This window comes from Strigops habroptila, chromosome Z (assembly GCF_004027225.2).
Source record: "Strigops habroptila isolate Jane chromosome Z, bStrHab1.2.pri, whole genome shotgun sequence".
NCBI lineage: Eukaryota > Metazoa > Chordata > Aves > Psittaciformes > Psittacidae > Strigops > Strigops habroptila.
Genome location: NC_044302.2, coordinates 91505480 through 91522269, shown reverse-complemented (window position 1 = coordinate 91522269; position 16790 = coordinate 91505480). Strand labels below are relative to the sequence as shown.

General features: G+C 45.8%; 1 protein-coding gene across 1 annotated transcript in view; it reads right to left on the bottom strand.

Annotated features, from left to right (window-relative positions):
- VCP (valosin containing protein) overlaps positions 1 to 16787 on the bottom strand; it is a 29617-nt gene extending 12830 nt beyond the window's left edge. Inside the window, exons 1-13 of the mRNA XM_030470575.1 lie at positions 16604 to 16787; positions 11617 to 11728; positions 11063 to 11235; positions 9061 to 9203; positions 7956 to 8086; positions 6379 to 6510; positions 5908 to 6010; positions 3997 to 4130; positions 3612 to 3747; positions 2466 to 2578; positions 1628 to 1792; positions 1397 to 1519; positions 3 to 321 (exon numbers count right to left, since the gene is read on the bottom strand). Coding sequence (XP_030326435.1) covers positions 3 to 321; positions 1397 to 1519; positions 1628 to 1792; positions 2466 to 2578; positions 3612 to 3747; positions 3997 to 4130; positions 5908 to 6010; positions 6379 to 6510; positions 7956 to 8086; positions 9061 to 9203; positions 11063 to 11235; positions 11617 to 11728; positions 16604 to 16620 — 1801 coding nt within the window. The 5' untranslated portion in view covers positions 16621 to 16787. The remainder of the gene's footprint in view (positions 1 to 2; positions 322 to 1396; positions 1520 to 1627; positions 1793 to 2465; positions 2579 to 3611; positions 3748 to 3996; positions 4131 to 5907; positions 6011 to 6378; positions 6511 to 7955; positions 8087 to 9060; positions 9204 to 11062; positions 11236 to 11616; positions 11729 to 16603) is intronic.
- Between the last annotated feature and the right edge of the window lie 3 nt (positions 16788 to 16790).

The window sequence follows — 16790 nt, the reverse complement described above, 5'->3', positions numbered from 1 at the left end:
ACACAAAGACACAAACAAGAACCAGGCCAGTACGACAAATGCAGCAGAGACAAAGTTCTGGGGGTCCCCCAGCACAAACGTAGCACAGGGAGCAGAAGCAGCACTCACCTTGTCAAAGATCTCACGCACGTTGGCTTCAGACTCACCAAACCACATGGTGAGCAATTCCGGCCCCTTGATGGAGATGAAGTTTGCCTGGCACTCATTGGCAATGGCTTTGGCCAGCAGTGTCTTACCACAACCCGGTGGCCCGTAGAACAGAACCCCTTTCGATGGGGTCATGCCAAATTTGAGGAACTTGTCTGGATGCTCCACAGGATACTGAAGGAGAACAAAACAAACAAAAACCTCTCGTGATGAGCCAGGACAGGCCTGTGCTTTAGAACCACAGAATGATTTTGGTAGGAAGGGACCTTCAAAGGTCATCTAGTCCAACGCCTCTGCCATGGGCACGGACATCTTTCTCTAGGTGAGTTTTGTTCCTCCTCCTCCAGAAACTCTACCTGAGATTTCTGGTGGGTTAAACACAAGATCCTGCCTGCTCTTGTTTTTAAATGGATACTGGTTTGAAAAGCACCACAGCTTTTCAAACCTAGAAACCTGCCTTAAACAACCTATTCACCTCCAAGAACTAAATAGCAGTTCAGGTAGTTTTCCAACTTAATCCCACCTTCACTCTGCCCTGCAGAAGCAAAAGGGAACAGCTCATTATCTAACCTATTCACTCTGCTCTATAGAGACAGCCAAGATGTATTATGTGAGCATTTATCCTCAGCAACTAGGTCAGAGGCAGGTGATGATTTCAACATCAGCAATTAGGCTGAAAATTAAGATTCTTTTATTCACAGACAGGATGTTCCTACAGTGCCAACTGGAAGCAGGAATGTATCAAACCCACACCATCCCAATATAGCCCCCAGGAGTTTCCACAGACCATTCATGACTTTCTGTCCCAGTCCTTCCCTTCACGGAAGGCTTCACAATTACTTCTCACCTGTCCCTATGGTAATGCTGATGAGAAGCCCTTCAGAGGCTCTCTGTACAACAATCATCATCCATTTTCTGGCATATAAAGCCAGCCCTTAAAAGGATTCTCAGGAGTGGTCCCACTGCTGGTCTCCACTTAAGAGGAGCAGAACTGCTGCTGTTTCTGAATGTAGCACAACACACACCCAAGGTGACACAGGAGACTCGGATAAGGAAAGCCTGATGCTGCTTCCCAGCATCTTCCTCTCCAAGTTCACCAAGATGGATAGCAGGGTATTCTTAGTCCAAATACCATAAAAACTTGTGCACTTACTCTGTTCACAGCCCAAATGGGAATCTGAAGAACTGGATTTTGTTATTCTAATTGTCTTTCAAGAGGACTAAGCAAAAATCTGTCGGAAACCCTTACCTGTACAAGCTCCTGGAGTTCTCTCTTTACATCTTCTAGACCACCAATATCTTCCCAGGTAACTTGAGGCACCTCCACCACAGTCTCCCGAAGAGCTGAAGGGTTGCTCTGGCTCAGAGCCCACTGCCGTTAGAAGAAACAGCATTATATGAATGCTAACACTTTACATTCACTTGCTTCAGATAAGCAATTAGACACTGTACCCCAAAGAGAGGGACACTACTGCATTACCCTGAAGTCATCCATGGTCACAGCCAGCGAGTTCATCACTTCAGCATCGATGGTTTCATCTTCAAGGTCTATGAGATCCATCTTCTTTCTGATAGCCTGAAGAGCAGCTTCTGAGCAAAGAGCAGCCAAGTCAGCACCAACATGGCCATGGGTCTCGTTTGCCACCTGAAAGCAGAGCACTGACTATGACTCACAGGGATACAAGCAAGCGCACTGCAAGGGCAATGCATACTCTGGTCACCCGCTGGGAAGTCCAACAAAGCTCTGGAGAACAGCAACATCAGTGCTTTGCTGCAGATTCAAGACAAGTGCTACCACATATTTAACAAGCAAAGACACTCCTGTTCCACCTCCTACTTGAGATCAAAGCTGCAACTGGAATTCAGGTGGCATGCACAGAGATAACCCAGAGGACTGCAGTTCTTCATTCAGGACAGAGATGACAGGAACCATCCAGTTTACACATGGTGTCCAATGCCACCACAATGCTCACCCAGCTCTGTGTGAGCTGTTTTAGGCTTGTTTTAAAGAGAATGTGTCAGCAAACAAACCCAGGAGGACAGTGGCAAGGCACTTCCACACTGAACTGATACACATTTGTTTCACTAAGCCATGCCATTCTTAAATAGTGAGTGATGATTTTTGGTCACTGGTAAACTGGTTAGAAGGAAGCCCAGAGATCACACATTCACAGAGTGTCATGCTGTCCTAAACGAGCAACTACAGTTATGCTTGATCACAGTTATGTGATCAAGCCTTAACAACTGTTCCACTACAAAACAGAGCATCAGGAACATCTGTCTGCAGAGACAAGCTTTCCCTATAGCACACTACTCACCTGTTCCAGATCCACATCATCAGCCAGCTTCATATTTTTTGTGTGGATCTGCAGAATCTCCAGGCGCCCGGTGGCATCTGGGATACCAATATCTACCTCTCTGTCAAAACGACCTGGGGAGTACAAAACATGATGTTGAGCTGCTGACTCTGCAAATGAGAGGAGCTGCAGTCGCTGCCTTCCTCTGAATGAACAACATGATGACAAGCCACAAACAGACAATTTCAGAAAATGCCAGAGCTTTGGGTTTCTTTGCAGCATCTGTCAGTACAGTAGACAGAAGAGTCATTTCAGAGAAGAAGGAAAGGCTCTGGCCATTTAGGGAAAGTGAGACTACTCATCAACTAGAGTTCAAGATTGTGTAACACCGAGGATTGCTGGTTTAGTAACTTTTTCTGAGCCTCATTTTTAGGAAAATACGCTTCCCCAAACCAATGTACCATGACACATTTGTGTTTATTGCTACCTTTGAGTCCTCATCACTAGAATACACAAATACTGAGAAATTCAGTTTTTCAGAGCTTTCATAACAGTACAAGTAGTCCCAATGTCTGGAGAGGTGGGAGAAACCCAGGTATTACCGCAATACTGACTCAGGTATCTCCACCTATAATTTTCCTCTAGCCATAGCTATGCATTCAAATGGCTCACTACACATTTAAGAGGCCGCTTCCCCCGCACACTTGACTGGTTTGCAATTACAGACTTTACCAACTGCTCTCACACGAGACATTAATTCACAATGTGAAGTTCTGAAAACTTGATCCTCCGAAACGAACGGACTTCTCATCAGTAAGAGAATCAGACAATTCAGAACCTTCTGCAACTGAAGGCATGAACATTCCCTCAAGCATTTACTCTTTCAGTATGTCCTCAAATAGATTCACTGAATAGAGGCTAACACACTTTTTCTCTTCAAAGTGGGTTTTTTCCTACAATTTCTACCCTAATACAGCATGGAAAATGATACCAAACGCTGGAAGCCTAGAAATGGATTTCAAACAAGCAGCTGTAGCCAAGTCAATGGTTTATGTAACATACAGAAGATGTTTAGCATTAATTTCTGCTTAATCCTTCCAAAGCCCTTGAAGCACAGCCTGTAACAAAGTATATGATGCACAGGAAAGATACTGCAGCTGTGGTTACCGAATCGCCTGAGTGCTGGGTCGATGCTGTTCGGTCTGTTGGTAGCTGCCATGACAATCACATGAGCTCTCTGTTTCAGTCCATCCATAAGAGTCAATAGCTGAGACACTATGCGACGTTCCACCTCTCCATGTGTCTATGGAGAGAGAAAGCAGTGCTTAGGTCAAAAGCCCAACAGCACAGGAGCTAGTATGGCACCAGAGTGGACAGAGATGATGGCCACGAGCTGTTAAGGAACATAGTGAACTATACCTGATTTTTCTCATGTCCAACTGAAATCAGGTGTTAAGTTAAACACTGCTTTACCCTGCAGTCAAATGCAGGGATTCATGACAGCTGCTACCAAAACGGATGCACTACTTTACCTCCTTCAGGTTTTCTTTACCTTCTCTCTCTTAGGAGCAATGGCATCCAGTTCATCAATGAAGATGATGGCAGGAGCATTCTTCTCTGCTTCTTCAAAGGCTTTCCTCAGGTTGCTCTCAGACTCACCAGCCAGCTTGCTCATGATCTCAGGACCTGAAAAACAGCAGCATTGTGGCACCCAGAAGAGAGGCAGCCAGCCCCAAGACCCACAGCTCAGGTTTTCATGTACAGCCTTCACGTGGGACAATCTATATTTCAAGCTAAAGCAAATACTATCAACGCAGTTCACTAAATTTGCAGCTGAACAGGCAAAAACAGCATGCAGAATTACCTTCTATAATTATTCTGGTGTTTTCACTTTACTCTAGCAGAATGCAGTGCTAGTCGATGAGCTACCTTTAACTGCCTCTTTCCTTACCCTATTTTCACACTTGGTGAGCTTCTCTGCAGTGAGCCACCACACACTGTTAAAGCCAGTCCTAGCTTGCAAGAGAAGCAATCAAATTATATGGTGATAAACTGTCACAGTAGGGAAGGAAAAAGCTCTAAGATACTGAAGCTGCCTTTAGCTTACATCACACAGATATATATTTACCTCTGTAAGATCCTATAAATGAGTTTAAAAAAACCCAACAAAACCAACCAACCAACCAAAAAAAAACCAAACCAGACAATAAACCCCATCTCCCCTCAAAAGAATAAATAAAAATTAAAACCCTAAGAATGTGTAAGCACATCAAGCCCTAAGGAAGGACATATTCCTCTGAGATCTCCTACAATTCCTGAACGCTAGGGCAGGCTTACAGATTCATTCTATTTTTATGTATTTTTCCACCATGCTGATGGGAGTGTAATGAAAGTATGTTTCTAAAGGACCCAAGAGAAAGAAACCTGACCCTCAGGAGTGCAAAGCTGCTAGCTGACTGAAGCGTGCACCAGCTGCAGAGCCACCAGTGCTAAGAGTACTAAGGTACTAAGAGTAACCATGACAGGTAACTCACCAGCTCATACCATCTCTGCCTACAACAGCTCCGGGCTTGGGACCAGCAGACAGAGAACCCATCACTAACTCCAACAACGCTATTTTTATTATGCAACAGGAGTACAAGTGCCTAAAGAAACGGCTGGCTCATTAGCATTCAGTGACAGCTTCCACACTTTAGGAAGTATATGAAAAGGGGGACATATGGTTAAAACCAGCCCATTTACATCTGCTGTTTCGAGATAGAAAGGAAGTCACTTCCTTACTTCTATGCTGTGCTACACACTCCTTTGCTATCACCTTCATGGGTCTACGTGATTGAAATCAGAAAAGCAAAGCAGAAGTCCTTAAGTAAAAATGATCAGTTATTCCAGCACTGACTGTAAAAGCAGTGAAGAATTCAGTCTTTACTGGACATAATCAGTAGCCATCCCAACCGGTACACGTGAGAGCTACTGACAGGAGGTTCAATCACTCGCAGCTAAGTCCCAAGGTACTCATTATAGCTTCCAGGGGAGTTCCTGCCAATTAATGTTATGTGAAACAAAACAGATCTTGTGCTTTACTTGAGAGAAAAGAGAAATGCACAGCAGACCAGCTTCTTTTCTGAATGGAACATGGTGGCAGCAACAGATCCAAGTGTCCTGAACTCCATATACTCAGAATAACCTCAGCACTTCACTCCCAGCTCTGTCCTCGCCAACACAAATGAACACCCAGACAGACTCCAAGTCCCTGAGTTGCAAAGCTGAGTTCCAAACACCCTGACACAACACAATTGAGCTTAAGGGAGGTGCCGCTACAGATGCTTGCATACGCTTGGAAGAGGTAAGGAAGGATGTCAGGGAGACAGTGCGGCTCTATGAGCCCTACTGACACCACTCATTACCACAAGATGGATGAATGAGCACACAGCAGATCTGGGGCAAAATCAGCCACAAAACTTACCGTTGATCAGGAAGAAGAAAGCTCCTGTTTCATTGGCCACAGCTCGGGCAATCAGTGTTTTACCAGTGCCAGGAGGACCATACAGCAGGATCCCACGTGGAGGCTGAGGACAAAGGCAAAGGACTTCAGTGGTGAGCTAGTACCTGAATGTGTACGTAGCTTCACAGTGAAATTGTAAGCCTTTGAAAAAGCCAGTCTGAAATTGTGATGCAAACTCATGCAACAGCTGCCATCCCAGCATTGCTCATCAACACCCTTTCTACTTCGCATGACACACAAACAAAAATCTTGCCAGTAACTGACAGCGCTGATTCAATGCATCACTCCACTTTACAAGCTGCCAGTACTTTAATCTGTGTCCAGAACATGTAAGGAAATAATTTCCTAACACTAGCATTAAAAAAAAAACCTCACAAATTACTTATTTCCCCACCAATGCCTCATAAACCTCTGACATCAAGAGGGACTTACCTTCACCCCTATGGCCTTGAAGAGCGCAGGGTGTCGGAGGGGAAGCTCCACCATCTCTTTGATTTGGGCCAGCTGCTTCCGGCAGCCACCAATGTCATCATAGCCCACTTCATTCAGTGACTCCTCTTCATCCTACCCGGAAGGAAATATATTAAATATCTGAGTGAAAACAATAGTTCAACAACCCCTCCCAGGCCACAGAAGCCAGGAATCTGGGGTTTTGCTTATAGATGTTTCTTTGCTGTCTTGAGATCTTTGAGATCCAGGAAGACTTTCAAGTCTTTTATTTATGGAAGACTTTCAAGTCTTCCTGGTGTTTTCTGCAATTGTTCCTTTAGCTCTGCCTTCCCAGCCATACAAAGGGAATTGCCTGCATGTACCTAGACCTCGCTGAAGCCCGCCCTCTTGAATGACAACCTGTACTGCCAGGTTCCTTACAGACTCCAGCACAAAACAAGCTCTGTGACCCTCTGATGTGGCCAGCAAAGACAGTGAAGCTCAGTATAAAATACACTTATTCCTTAAACTGTGATACCTCTAACTACTTAACATACTCAAGCTGCCATACAGTTCTCAGATGTAGTGTTGTCTTTTGGGATTGACTCAAATTAACAGAGAATGTTACGATCCGGACATGTGGATAAGATCAACTGTAACCAACTCTTCCAGTATAGCTCTACAGCATCCATTCATCTGGCTGTCCAGATCTCTGCTGGCCTCACATCTCTAACATTAGGCCACACTGAAACAATAAAATAAGACAGCCTGGAATCTCAGAGGGGCACAAATGGGAGCTACTACCTCAGGCAGGTCACCCGGTGCCTAGGTCTCTCTAACACCAAAGGTCCCCGGGTTTGGAGATAAGGCAGCTCACTACAAACCAGCTCTCACCCTGATGTGCAGGTGGTAAAAAGGCACTTAGTTTATGAAGTATGCAACCACCTTAGCTCATTTCTCTGACATTTTCTACTCTGTAACGGCAAGGTAATGCTTGCCTTGATGATATTAAAGGTCTTTTCCAATCTAGTTGATTCTATGATCTATGATTCTTAGGTGGCGAAGACCTGACAGACAAGCTACTCAGGCTGCCTCAAGCTTGGTACACTCAAGGGACTTTAAGGGACTGGGATTTAATATTTTTTTTTTAAGTCAACCAGTTAGGGATTTCAAATTTCTCACTGAAAAAGCACTAACTGCTTTCTTTTCACATGGCATGAAATTTAGCAGCACTGTAAGCTCTCCCTGCTATGCATCAAGGAAACTTTGGAATTGAAAGATGGATCCAACTCCAGCATGAGATATCTGGAAGCAGATGCAAAACCAGCTGCTGCCAAAGTATGGCATCTCCTCAGCAAACCTATGCAGCGGTGCTATCTCAACATATGAAGGAGGACACTGGAAGTACATTTCTCTGACTACCTTCAGCAGCAGCACATCTCCTGAAACCAGAGTTTCTAATGTTTTCAGTACACAATATGCCAAAACGGGAACTGCAAACACTGCTGCTCTCAAGCACTGTCACAGATTTTGGACAGAGGGAATTCAGCAGGAGAACTGCGTGGCAGGATTCTGCTCACCTCTCTTTTGATGGGCTCTCCTTCACAATGGATCACTGTGTCTGGAGCCACTATGCAGTATGGACTTGGGTCTGTCTCCACCACTTTGAACTCCACTGCACGCATCCCTCCACGTACCAGGAAGATGTCACCTGTAAAACCCCACACTTCAGTAGCCTGCTGCAACAGACATGTGCAAAATGTCCACCTTTGTACTATCAGCAGCCCCAGAGGACAGGGAAGGGCGTTACAGACACAGGCTGCTGGCATGCTCTGCATTTTAAACTCCAGAGCTGCATGCACTGTGATGATCCAGCCATGGTTCAGACCTACAGCAGTTAAAGTTCTCAAATTTCCTCCGGTAACAAACAAAACAAGCAAACAATAGAATAGAATGCAGCCTAAATACACAATACAAAGGCAAAGAATCACATTTCTTTTCCAATCAGTTTCAATTTAGTATTTCTAAAACAGACAAAGAGCCCTAACTTAATAGAAAATCATTCTGAAGTTGTTTTAATTAGTTGTTACTAGTTACAGCTGGTTATCTCAAAAAGCAGAATGATATATAATACTGCACTATGACTCCTGGCTAAGCTGGGCTATTGAAGCTGGATTAACTTCAACTTGTGTAACAGTGTATTAGGACCTTTTGCTCCAGCAGAAGCGCTACTAGTGCAGCTCCAAAAGTGTATTTGGTTTTCTACATGCTCTTCCAATTAATGATTAAATTACTCTGAAGAAGTGAATTTAATCAGGGTGCCAGCTGGTACATCCAACCAAATCCCCAATTCTATGGTAGGAACTCTCCAGTTCCATCACGTGGTAGCCACTTAGTTTAATGAGATTTTCTCCTGAGTTCTACCTGAGCCTTTTCCCATGTTCTCCAATCTCATGTAGCAAAAAACCCCCACAGAACTATCAAGTTACCCTGCCAGGCAGCAGCAGCAGCAATCACCATTTCTTCTGAAGACTAAGAAAATTAAATCAGCCCCAGCCAAATCTCACTGTACGGATGTCAGTCTAATGCTTCACAAAGATCTGTATGAGCTTCTAGAAACTCTTTTTACTCAGTCTCAAGACTAGCACTCACCACCATCAGGACTTCAGTAACAGGCACTATTACCTTTCCTGATGGGTCTGTACGCTTCCAGGAAGTATGGCTTGAGATAGACTTCAAACAGGTTCCCCGTGATCCCTTCCACTGTGTCATCAATGGGCAGCACATGGATACGTTTGCCGTATTTCACATCTGGGCAAGGCTGGATGCTGCAACAGAAGGAAACTCCAGTTAGCCACATCATGCTGGACTTAACCCGCGTCTGGAAACAGCAATGATGTCCCTTCCCAGGCCAGTACAGAAAGAACCCGCCAAAGCCCTGATGAGATTTCCCACCTGGGTAAGAACATTTCAATGCTGCTAAGGCAAAATTCATGCCCATCAAGTGCCAGCCTTCACAACACTTGTTTTCCTTCCTCTTAGCCTTATCCAAGACCACTGAGGAGTTTCCTACTTTCTTCCTACCCTTCTGCTCTTCTGTAGCCCCCATCGCCATCTCCATGGCACATTCACAAGTTACTTAATGCACCCTAAAGACCTCTGTTTCAACAACGAGCTACTCCTGAACCGGCTGCAAGGGAAAAGGGAGCTGGAAGAAACTCTTTGCTTCTTCCTCTCTCTAATTTCCTAGAGAGAACAGAGCCCCTACGGCCAACAACCCTGATTGAGAGCAAGGGCTCCTGCAGTACCAGCCAGGTGTCAGTCAGTCACATTTTATAGAGGCTGACATTTAGGTTAAAGTCTGAAGGCCCCTTCCCCCTTTTCAAATAAACACTAGTTATTACTTTGCAGCATAGGACAACAGAGTATCAGGATGTGGCAGAGAGCTCAAACTGGCTTTGCCAACTAAGAAAAGCCTACGTGGAACTGCAGCTGAGAATGCACCTCTTCATATGTGACTCTTGTTAAAGACTCTTAATGGATTCTTCTACCACATGCTTTATAGAGAGGACACAGCAGAAAGGTAAAGGAAAAGACAGACTGCCCCAGAAGCAAAACCATTGACAGACCACAAGCAGGAAGTGATTAGCGCAGGAGTCTGGATTTTGGCAAAAAACAAACCACAGAAAGTAACACAATAAAGCAGTTAAAGATCAGCAAGAAAAACTTTGAGGGTAAGAAGTGTTAAAATTTTCTCACCCCCGCAATGAAGTTAAGACAATTGGTAACAGATTTGGGAGGCTGAGAAGTACTGCAGACAGAGTCCCGGCAGAGCAGGGGAGAGCACAGGCTGAACTGCCACAACAGAAGTTACTCCAACAGTTACCTCACGTGAGATTAAGTAAAGATTCACCTTCGTTTTAAATCCACAGACTGGCACAAAGCACTGTTCTGTTCCAACAGTGGTGCTTAAAACTTGCGTTTTCTAGTGGTAGAGGGATGGGTGGAACAGCCTCATTTCTCTCCTCTACCAAGTTTGTATGAAACACATCTTGCATTTAAAGGTTATTCCAGAAAGTGTACTGTCAGAAACCAGGCTCCAATTCTCCCAGAACACAAGGGATATTCCCATAGAATTAGAACATAAACATTTTCCATGGAAAATTGGAATATAAACATCCTTTGAAGATTTTTAATCTGGCTATTTAACCGCTTCATGCTTTTGTCACTCCTTTTGGGCAAGCATTTTAACTTCTGTTTGCCACAGAGCAGCACAGACACTACAAGATCAACTACAATGTTGCTTAATGCCTTCCACAGTTAACGTTGTGGACGTGAAAAAGTTAGACAAGAAACACTTGTAAGTTCACCTGACAATGTGAATTTGGGATGTGACAGCAGTGGGACAAATGAACCACTCAGTTTAACAACAGGACCTGGGCTCGTGAAGGTCCTGCAGAGACTTCAAGAATCTTCAGCATAATTTTATACTATTAATCTGAATGTGCATGCCGCCAGAAACGCATGCACAAATAAACTGAGATCCTTGATCTTGCAAACGTTTCTGTGATCTCCTCTGGAAGATGTAAGAGAACTTCCTTGCAGACCCTGCCTCTCAGGTCAGAGCCAGCACACAGATCATTTGGGCAACCCAGGGACAGGCAAGGATTAGCAAACAAATCCTTACCTGATCACATCACCCAGGCGCACTCTCAGGTTGTTGCGAACAACCCTGTTCATGCGAATCTTCTCATCTGAGCAGGTATCATCTGACAGAACAATGCAGACTGCTTCTCTCCTCTTCTTTCCTTTTAGCAGAACAGTGTCTCCTCTGAACAGCTGTAATTCATCCATTTTTGCCTGTAAACAGTGACAGAAATAGAACAAGAATTTTCGCAAAACAAGAATTCAAGCATTTGAAAGACAGTTACTTGACTTTGCAGAACAACATCTTGGGAACAATATACAAAGTCCACAAGGACAGACTCCCACTCAGGTGGTCAAGAGCTAATCCTGAAGCCAGACTATGGAAACAAGCTCAACTGAATCCCACAACCTGAGAATTAAAACACACTTTTGTCAGGGAAGAGTGTCAGGAAACAAGACAACCCCCGCCCTGTACTCACCACAGCTGCTGATATAAATGCTCAGACTTGTGTTGGAAAGTTACCTTTCAAGCTAATACACAGCAACAGCTTGCAAATTACCAGATTAGGTGCTTTGCTTTTACAGATGACGCACCTGGGACAGTGACACAACACTGTTGTCTTCATTGATGGCTTCATCAACAATTAACCGATTAGGCCTGTTCTTCTGCTTCAGAATTGCAGTCGATAAGTCATCTGCTTTAGAACTGGTGAAGAAAACAGAAGTTATGAGTCTGATTGATAACCACTCTCCCCTTCCCAGCTTCCCCCCTTTCTACAGGCTTATTTGTTACCTTGACTTTTGAAAACTACACTTGTTTGTTACACAAAGGAGAACATTTTCCCAGGTACCTCTTGGAGGAGTTCAAAACACAGTGTTTTCTGTCAGCAAATATAACTACTTCAGTAGCCTCAAATGGTAAGAGCTATGAAATATCTCTGAACAGAAGCGGTCAGTGAGATGTTGCTGACTGCAAGATGTTTTGCCTAAAAGAATTAGTCAGGCTCATCTGAAATCACATGTAACCACTGCTACCGAGACAAAAGTTCAAGTCTATTTGGTGTCAAATCCCAGATAAATAGGGGAATTAAAGGACAATGCTGCAGCTCCCCTGACAGGAAGAGTTGTAAGAGTTTACCCTGTCGACGCCTATTAGTAAAACCTAGCAAACCAGTAGAAATATTCCAAATGGGGATTCTTTATTTTTTAGGATGTAAGCACCTCTCCACGATACCTTCACAGGAGTCACTGCAGCTCCAGCCCACTGTGCCACCAGAAATACAACAGATTCCCCTTGACAAAATGGAGCAAATTAAACAGCAAGGAAATGGAAGAATGGCAATTTAAGTGTTCTCCTTCAAAATCTAATAGAGCAAATAATTCCCTTTAAGAAATAAATATGAATTTGAACCAACTGATTCCCTTGGAAGCTGCACTTCAGCCAGCCACAACAGTGGTGGGCTGCTCTAACTTCCCTTGGTGCATGCCTGACTGCTTTCTCCAAGTATTCCAGATGTGCCAGTGCTTAGGGCAGACGAGAAAACTTTGCACAGTTTGGTTTGATTCTGGCAAAGAAAATAAAGTCTGTGTCCTAAGCAAGCAGAAAGCACCAGCAAAGAGTAGGAAGCTTTGTGGACAATGGTGTTGGCACTTTGGCTACATTTCGCTCTTTTAAGGACAAAATAACCAGAAAAAATCAAACCTTGAGTGGAAGTGGCAAAACACAGACCATGGCAGCAGTGTGTCACTTGGCATGCTCACTGCATTTCAAGGAGTCCATCACAGAGGGGTGACATACCTACCCTGTAATGTCACACCAGGCCCTCCCGCCCCTCAGGGCAGAGGTTTTTCCAAGACAGGCTATGTGGTATTGGCTCCTTTCTCTGACATGGACAAGGCGGAACACCACCAAGCAGGCCTATGAAAGCAGACAGCTAGTTTCCAAGAGGTTTTCAAGCTTTGCACAAGCCCTGGAAGCATGCGAAACATGTTGCGAATGACAGAAAATGTTATTTTAAGTTAACAAAAGGAGGAGTTGTAAAACACGTCTTTCCTGGACCACTGGGAAAGCCACCTTTTTCCTCTCTTCATTAAAAGGGTGCAAGAGTTAAGCCATTGACATCCATCCCTTTCAATGTAAGATGTTACAGATCCATTCTCCTAACCCAAGAAGGAGGGTTAGGAGAATGGATCTGTAACAGGCAGCTGGATACACCCTGGAAGGAGCTCATGAATTCCATCTTCAACCTACCATGTGGTCTTAGTAGAGCCCTAAAAAGTCTTGGATTTCCAGGAAAACTGAGCAAGTGCTAAGAAAACTGAACCAACAGATTGCTGAGCCAGAGAGGACCTTGTGGTTAAAACAGTGCTTAAACCAAACAAACTACTTGTAAGGGCCTTGCCTCAGCACTAGTTCCTGGCCACTGGAAATTGATTTAGCACAGAGATTTTAGAACTTGACCTAAGGGACACCAGAAAGAAACAACACTCCTATTTATCCTGTTGAAAGTGTACATGTAACTCACATCCCTCTGCATGCAAGACGTGGATCCAAAGGCCTTTTGATAAGAAAACCACTGCCAGAGTTTGGCTACATAAACTGTCCTTGAAACTGAGTGTCTGTCCCATGGGATGCAGTCACTGCCAGGCAGTCTGAAAAACAGTCTGGGACACAAGACAGAAATAAATGGAAGAACTGGGAGCAAGTGGAAGCTTTTGTACCAAAACTGTCCATAAACAAAAAGCTGTATGAATCTGGAAAGAAAAGTTCAGATACTTCCAGACACGCAGCAGTGCTGAAGAGCACAGCAAGAGCTCCACTTGGTTCTGCTAAATGGGAGAAAAAAAGTTTTAGTACTGAAGAACTTAATCTACAGTTTCCTAAGTAAGAAGCAAGGCCTGGATCAATGTTGTCAGCACATCACTGCACTCAGAACAATCGAAAAGCTTGGATGCATTACAAATGGAACACAAGTCTCCAAGAAACAGCATGTAGGCATCTACATGTGCAGGGTCAGCTTCAGTTTTCTGACCTGACAGTTCTGCAGACAAATAAACAGAGGTGTTATGAAATTTCATGTCAGCTATACAGCAGAGTGGTGTTATTTCTCCTACAGACTTTGAGAGACAAACGCTGCCCATCTTCCAGGAGCAATTTAGAGTATTATTATTATCACCATTTGCCCTCATTGCATCTCTCCTGGGGGTTCCTTTGCTTTCCCAAAAAGTTACACATTTCAGCGTGTAACCGAAATGACAGAGCAAAATATACCTGTGCACCTCAACCACACTCAGAGAATCCCTGACACCCACCAGCAGGGAAGGAGAGCACGAACTGAAAACACCAAGCCGGAAAGCCCAAGGCATGGGTTGGGACTCTCTCCTGCCAACTTTCCTATGTGTGCTGGTAAACTTCAGCGAGGGGCAGGACAGACAGCTAACCTAGGTTGTTTTTACAGCTCCACAATGAGCTTCCTGCCAGAGAGAGTGGTGCAAATCCTCTAAATCATCTCCCTTACTCACCCCTTCTGTCAGCTTCCTCCCTCCCTCCCTCTCGCTTCTTTCTTTCACTGACTCAACAAAGAGATAAAGTGAACACAAAATATAGCTTTAAAGCTCTTTTGGAATGAAAAGGAAATTCAAAGCCTCTACCAAGCCTGCCTCTAGACAGAGGCCAGAAGTCAGGACATAATGGCACAGCCAATGGCCAAACTTGCATATAAAGAACAAGACATCAATAAAATTGAAGCAAACATGATGGGCTGCCTATTCGCATTCTCAGCCACCTTTTCCCTCTCAGAGCAGTCATCAACAGCCCCATTTGACAAAGGAAAGGGGTGAGGGAACTTGTTACAACTTAATATCAATTCATGGCTTTTATCTATGTCAGAGCTTGCCTTGTTCAGCATGTGATAATGCCCAGAGGCTATGCATTATGGTGGGTGGTATGAAGAGCGAGAGCAGAAAGTAATTATCAGTTAGTGATTCTTCTGAAAACAACTACCAACCTCCAAAGCTCCATTTATACTGAGGAAACAAGTTGTTCCTGCAAGTCTGTGCTAAAAATATAGCAAAAAGTCACTGACTCAAAGTGATTCCAGCTGCAGTAATGAAAGTGAAAACAGTCATGCCCTCTGCACACTGGTGTGCCCTTTTATCAATGTCCTCATCAACTTGCTTCTGAGATAAAACCTCTCAGAGGCTTCTCACCACCCTGAACATCCATTTTACAGGCAGAACTGCCTTCCCCAGGTGGGAATTAAACCCCCCCCCCAAAATACACATGAAAGATTTTATCTATGGAAGCAAACGAGTGAGGTATCTGGTGATTGCAGCTGCTTACTGGAACAGCACATGACAACCAAGCGGTGAGTTCATACCCCTGCTTGAGATGCCAAGTTCTCAAAGGCTGATTCAGGCAGGTAGGCACAGGAAAACGAGAATCCCTTTGGAAACCACACTCTGTTAGCTCTTGCAATGCTACTCGCCCTGCTGAGCCTCAGTTCAGCAAGATGGCTGCCAGCAGCACTGACCCAAAAATGGCAACTAAAAAGTGACTGTCTTCCAGTTGGAGAAACTTTTGTGGATTCCTGAGTGGTGAGAAGAACTTTGCTGAAGTAGAAATTAATTTTTAAAGACACTGTTCACCTCGTTCGGCTGCAAAATACACCCCTGAGACTGTCGCTTCCATCACAAGCTTTACCAAAGACACTGAATTTTTGGCACACCTTGTTGGAACCCAGTGGGATGAAGCAGGTCTAAATTTCAGGAGTTGCAAAAGAAAAGGAGAACATAAAACAAGGGACACTAAAAGGGGCCGAAAAGTGCCTCTGGCAAGGTCAAAAAGTCACTTCCAAGTATTCTTGAATTTGGGAAATTCATCTTTAGGCTTTATTTCCACTCCTCTCACAGGGCAGTGAAGAGGCTCACGCGCACACGGGCTGGGATCCAAGAGACCACTGCTACTCAACTGGTTTTTGAGGAGCACGAAAGATGATCCTCAGCCTGGAACTGAAAACAGAGTGAGGCAAGACACCGGAGATGAAAATATAGCCGATTGCCTCAGCTGCCACAGAGCCCAAAACATGTCTGCCTCTGCTAATGCCAAGTCACTCGCTAGCCCCGGCCCGAGGGCCGCTGCAGGGAGGAGGCCGGGACATGCCTTTCCCCTCCTCGCTGCCCCGACAGCCGCTCCGGGGCACGAAGACAAAGCCCTCCCTCGGCTGAGGCCTGGCGCTGGCGGGACGGCCCGGGCCGCGCCGGGGCACAGCAGGCCGGTGGCCCCGCGGAGGGGGGCGCAGGGCCCGGGCCCAGTGGGAGGCCCGGCCAGGCCTCGCTTCGCCCCCACCCCAGCCCCATGACTCGACACTTCCCGGGGAGGCCCAGCCGGGAGCGGCCCATCCCCCTCCCGGCACCGCCTCCGCCTGCTCGGGGCCTGCATGACACAGCGTGGCCGGGGGGGGGGGAACGGAGCGGGCCCCGGGCCGCGCCGCGGTAACGCGGGTTAGGCCGAGCCGGGCCCAGCGCCGCGGCGGCGGGGCCTAGGCCGCGGCCTGGCGGCGGGCGGGCAGCCCGCACTTACTCGGATCCCGAGGCCATGGCGCTGGGGGGGGAAGGGGCGAGGGGAGGCGGGCAGCGGCGGCTCCTCAGGGCGGGCGGTGGCGGCGGCGGGCGGCGGGTGTCGGGCTGGCGGCACCGGCGGCTCCGTGCTCTCGGCGCTGACTGAACCTCAGAGCCGACTCATCGGAAGGGGGAGCACCGCCCCGGCC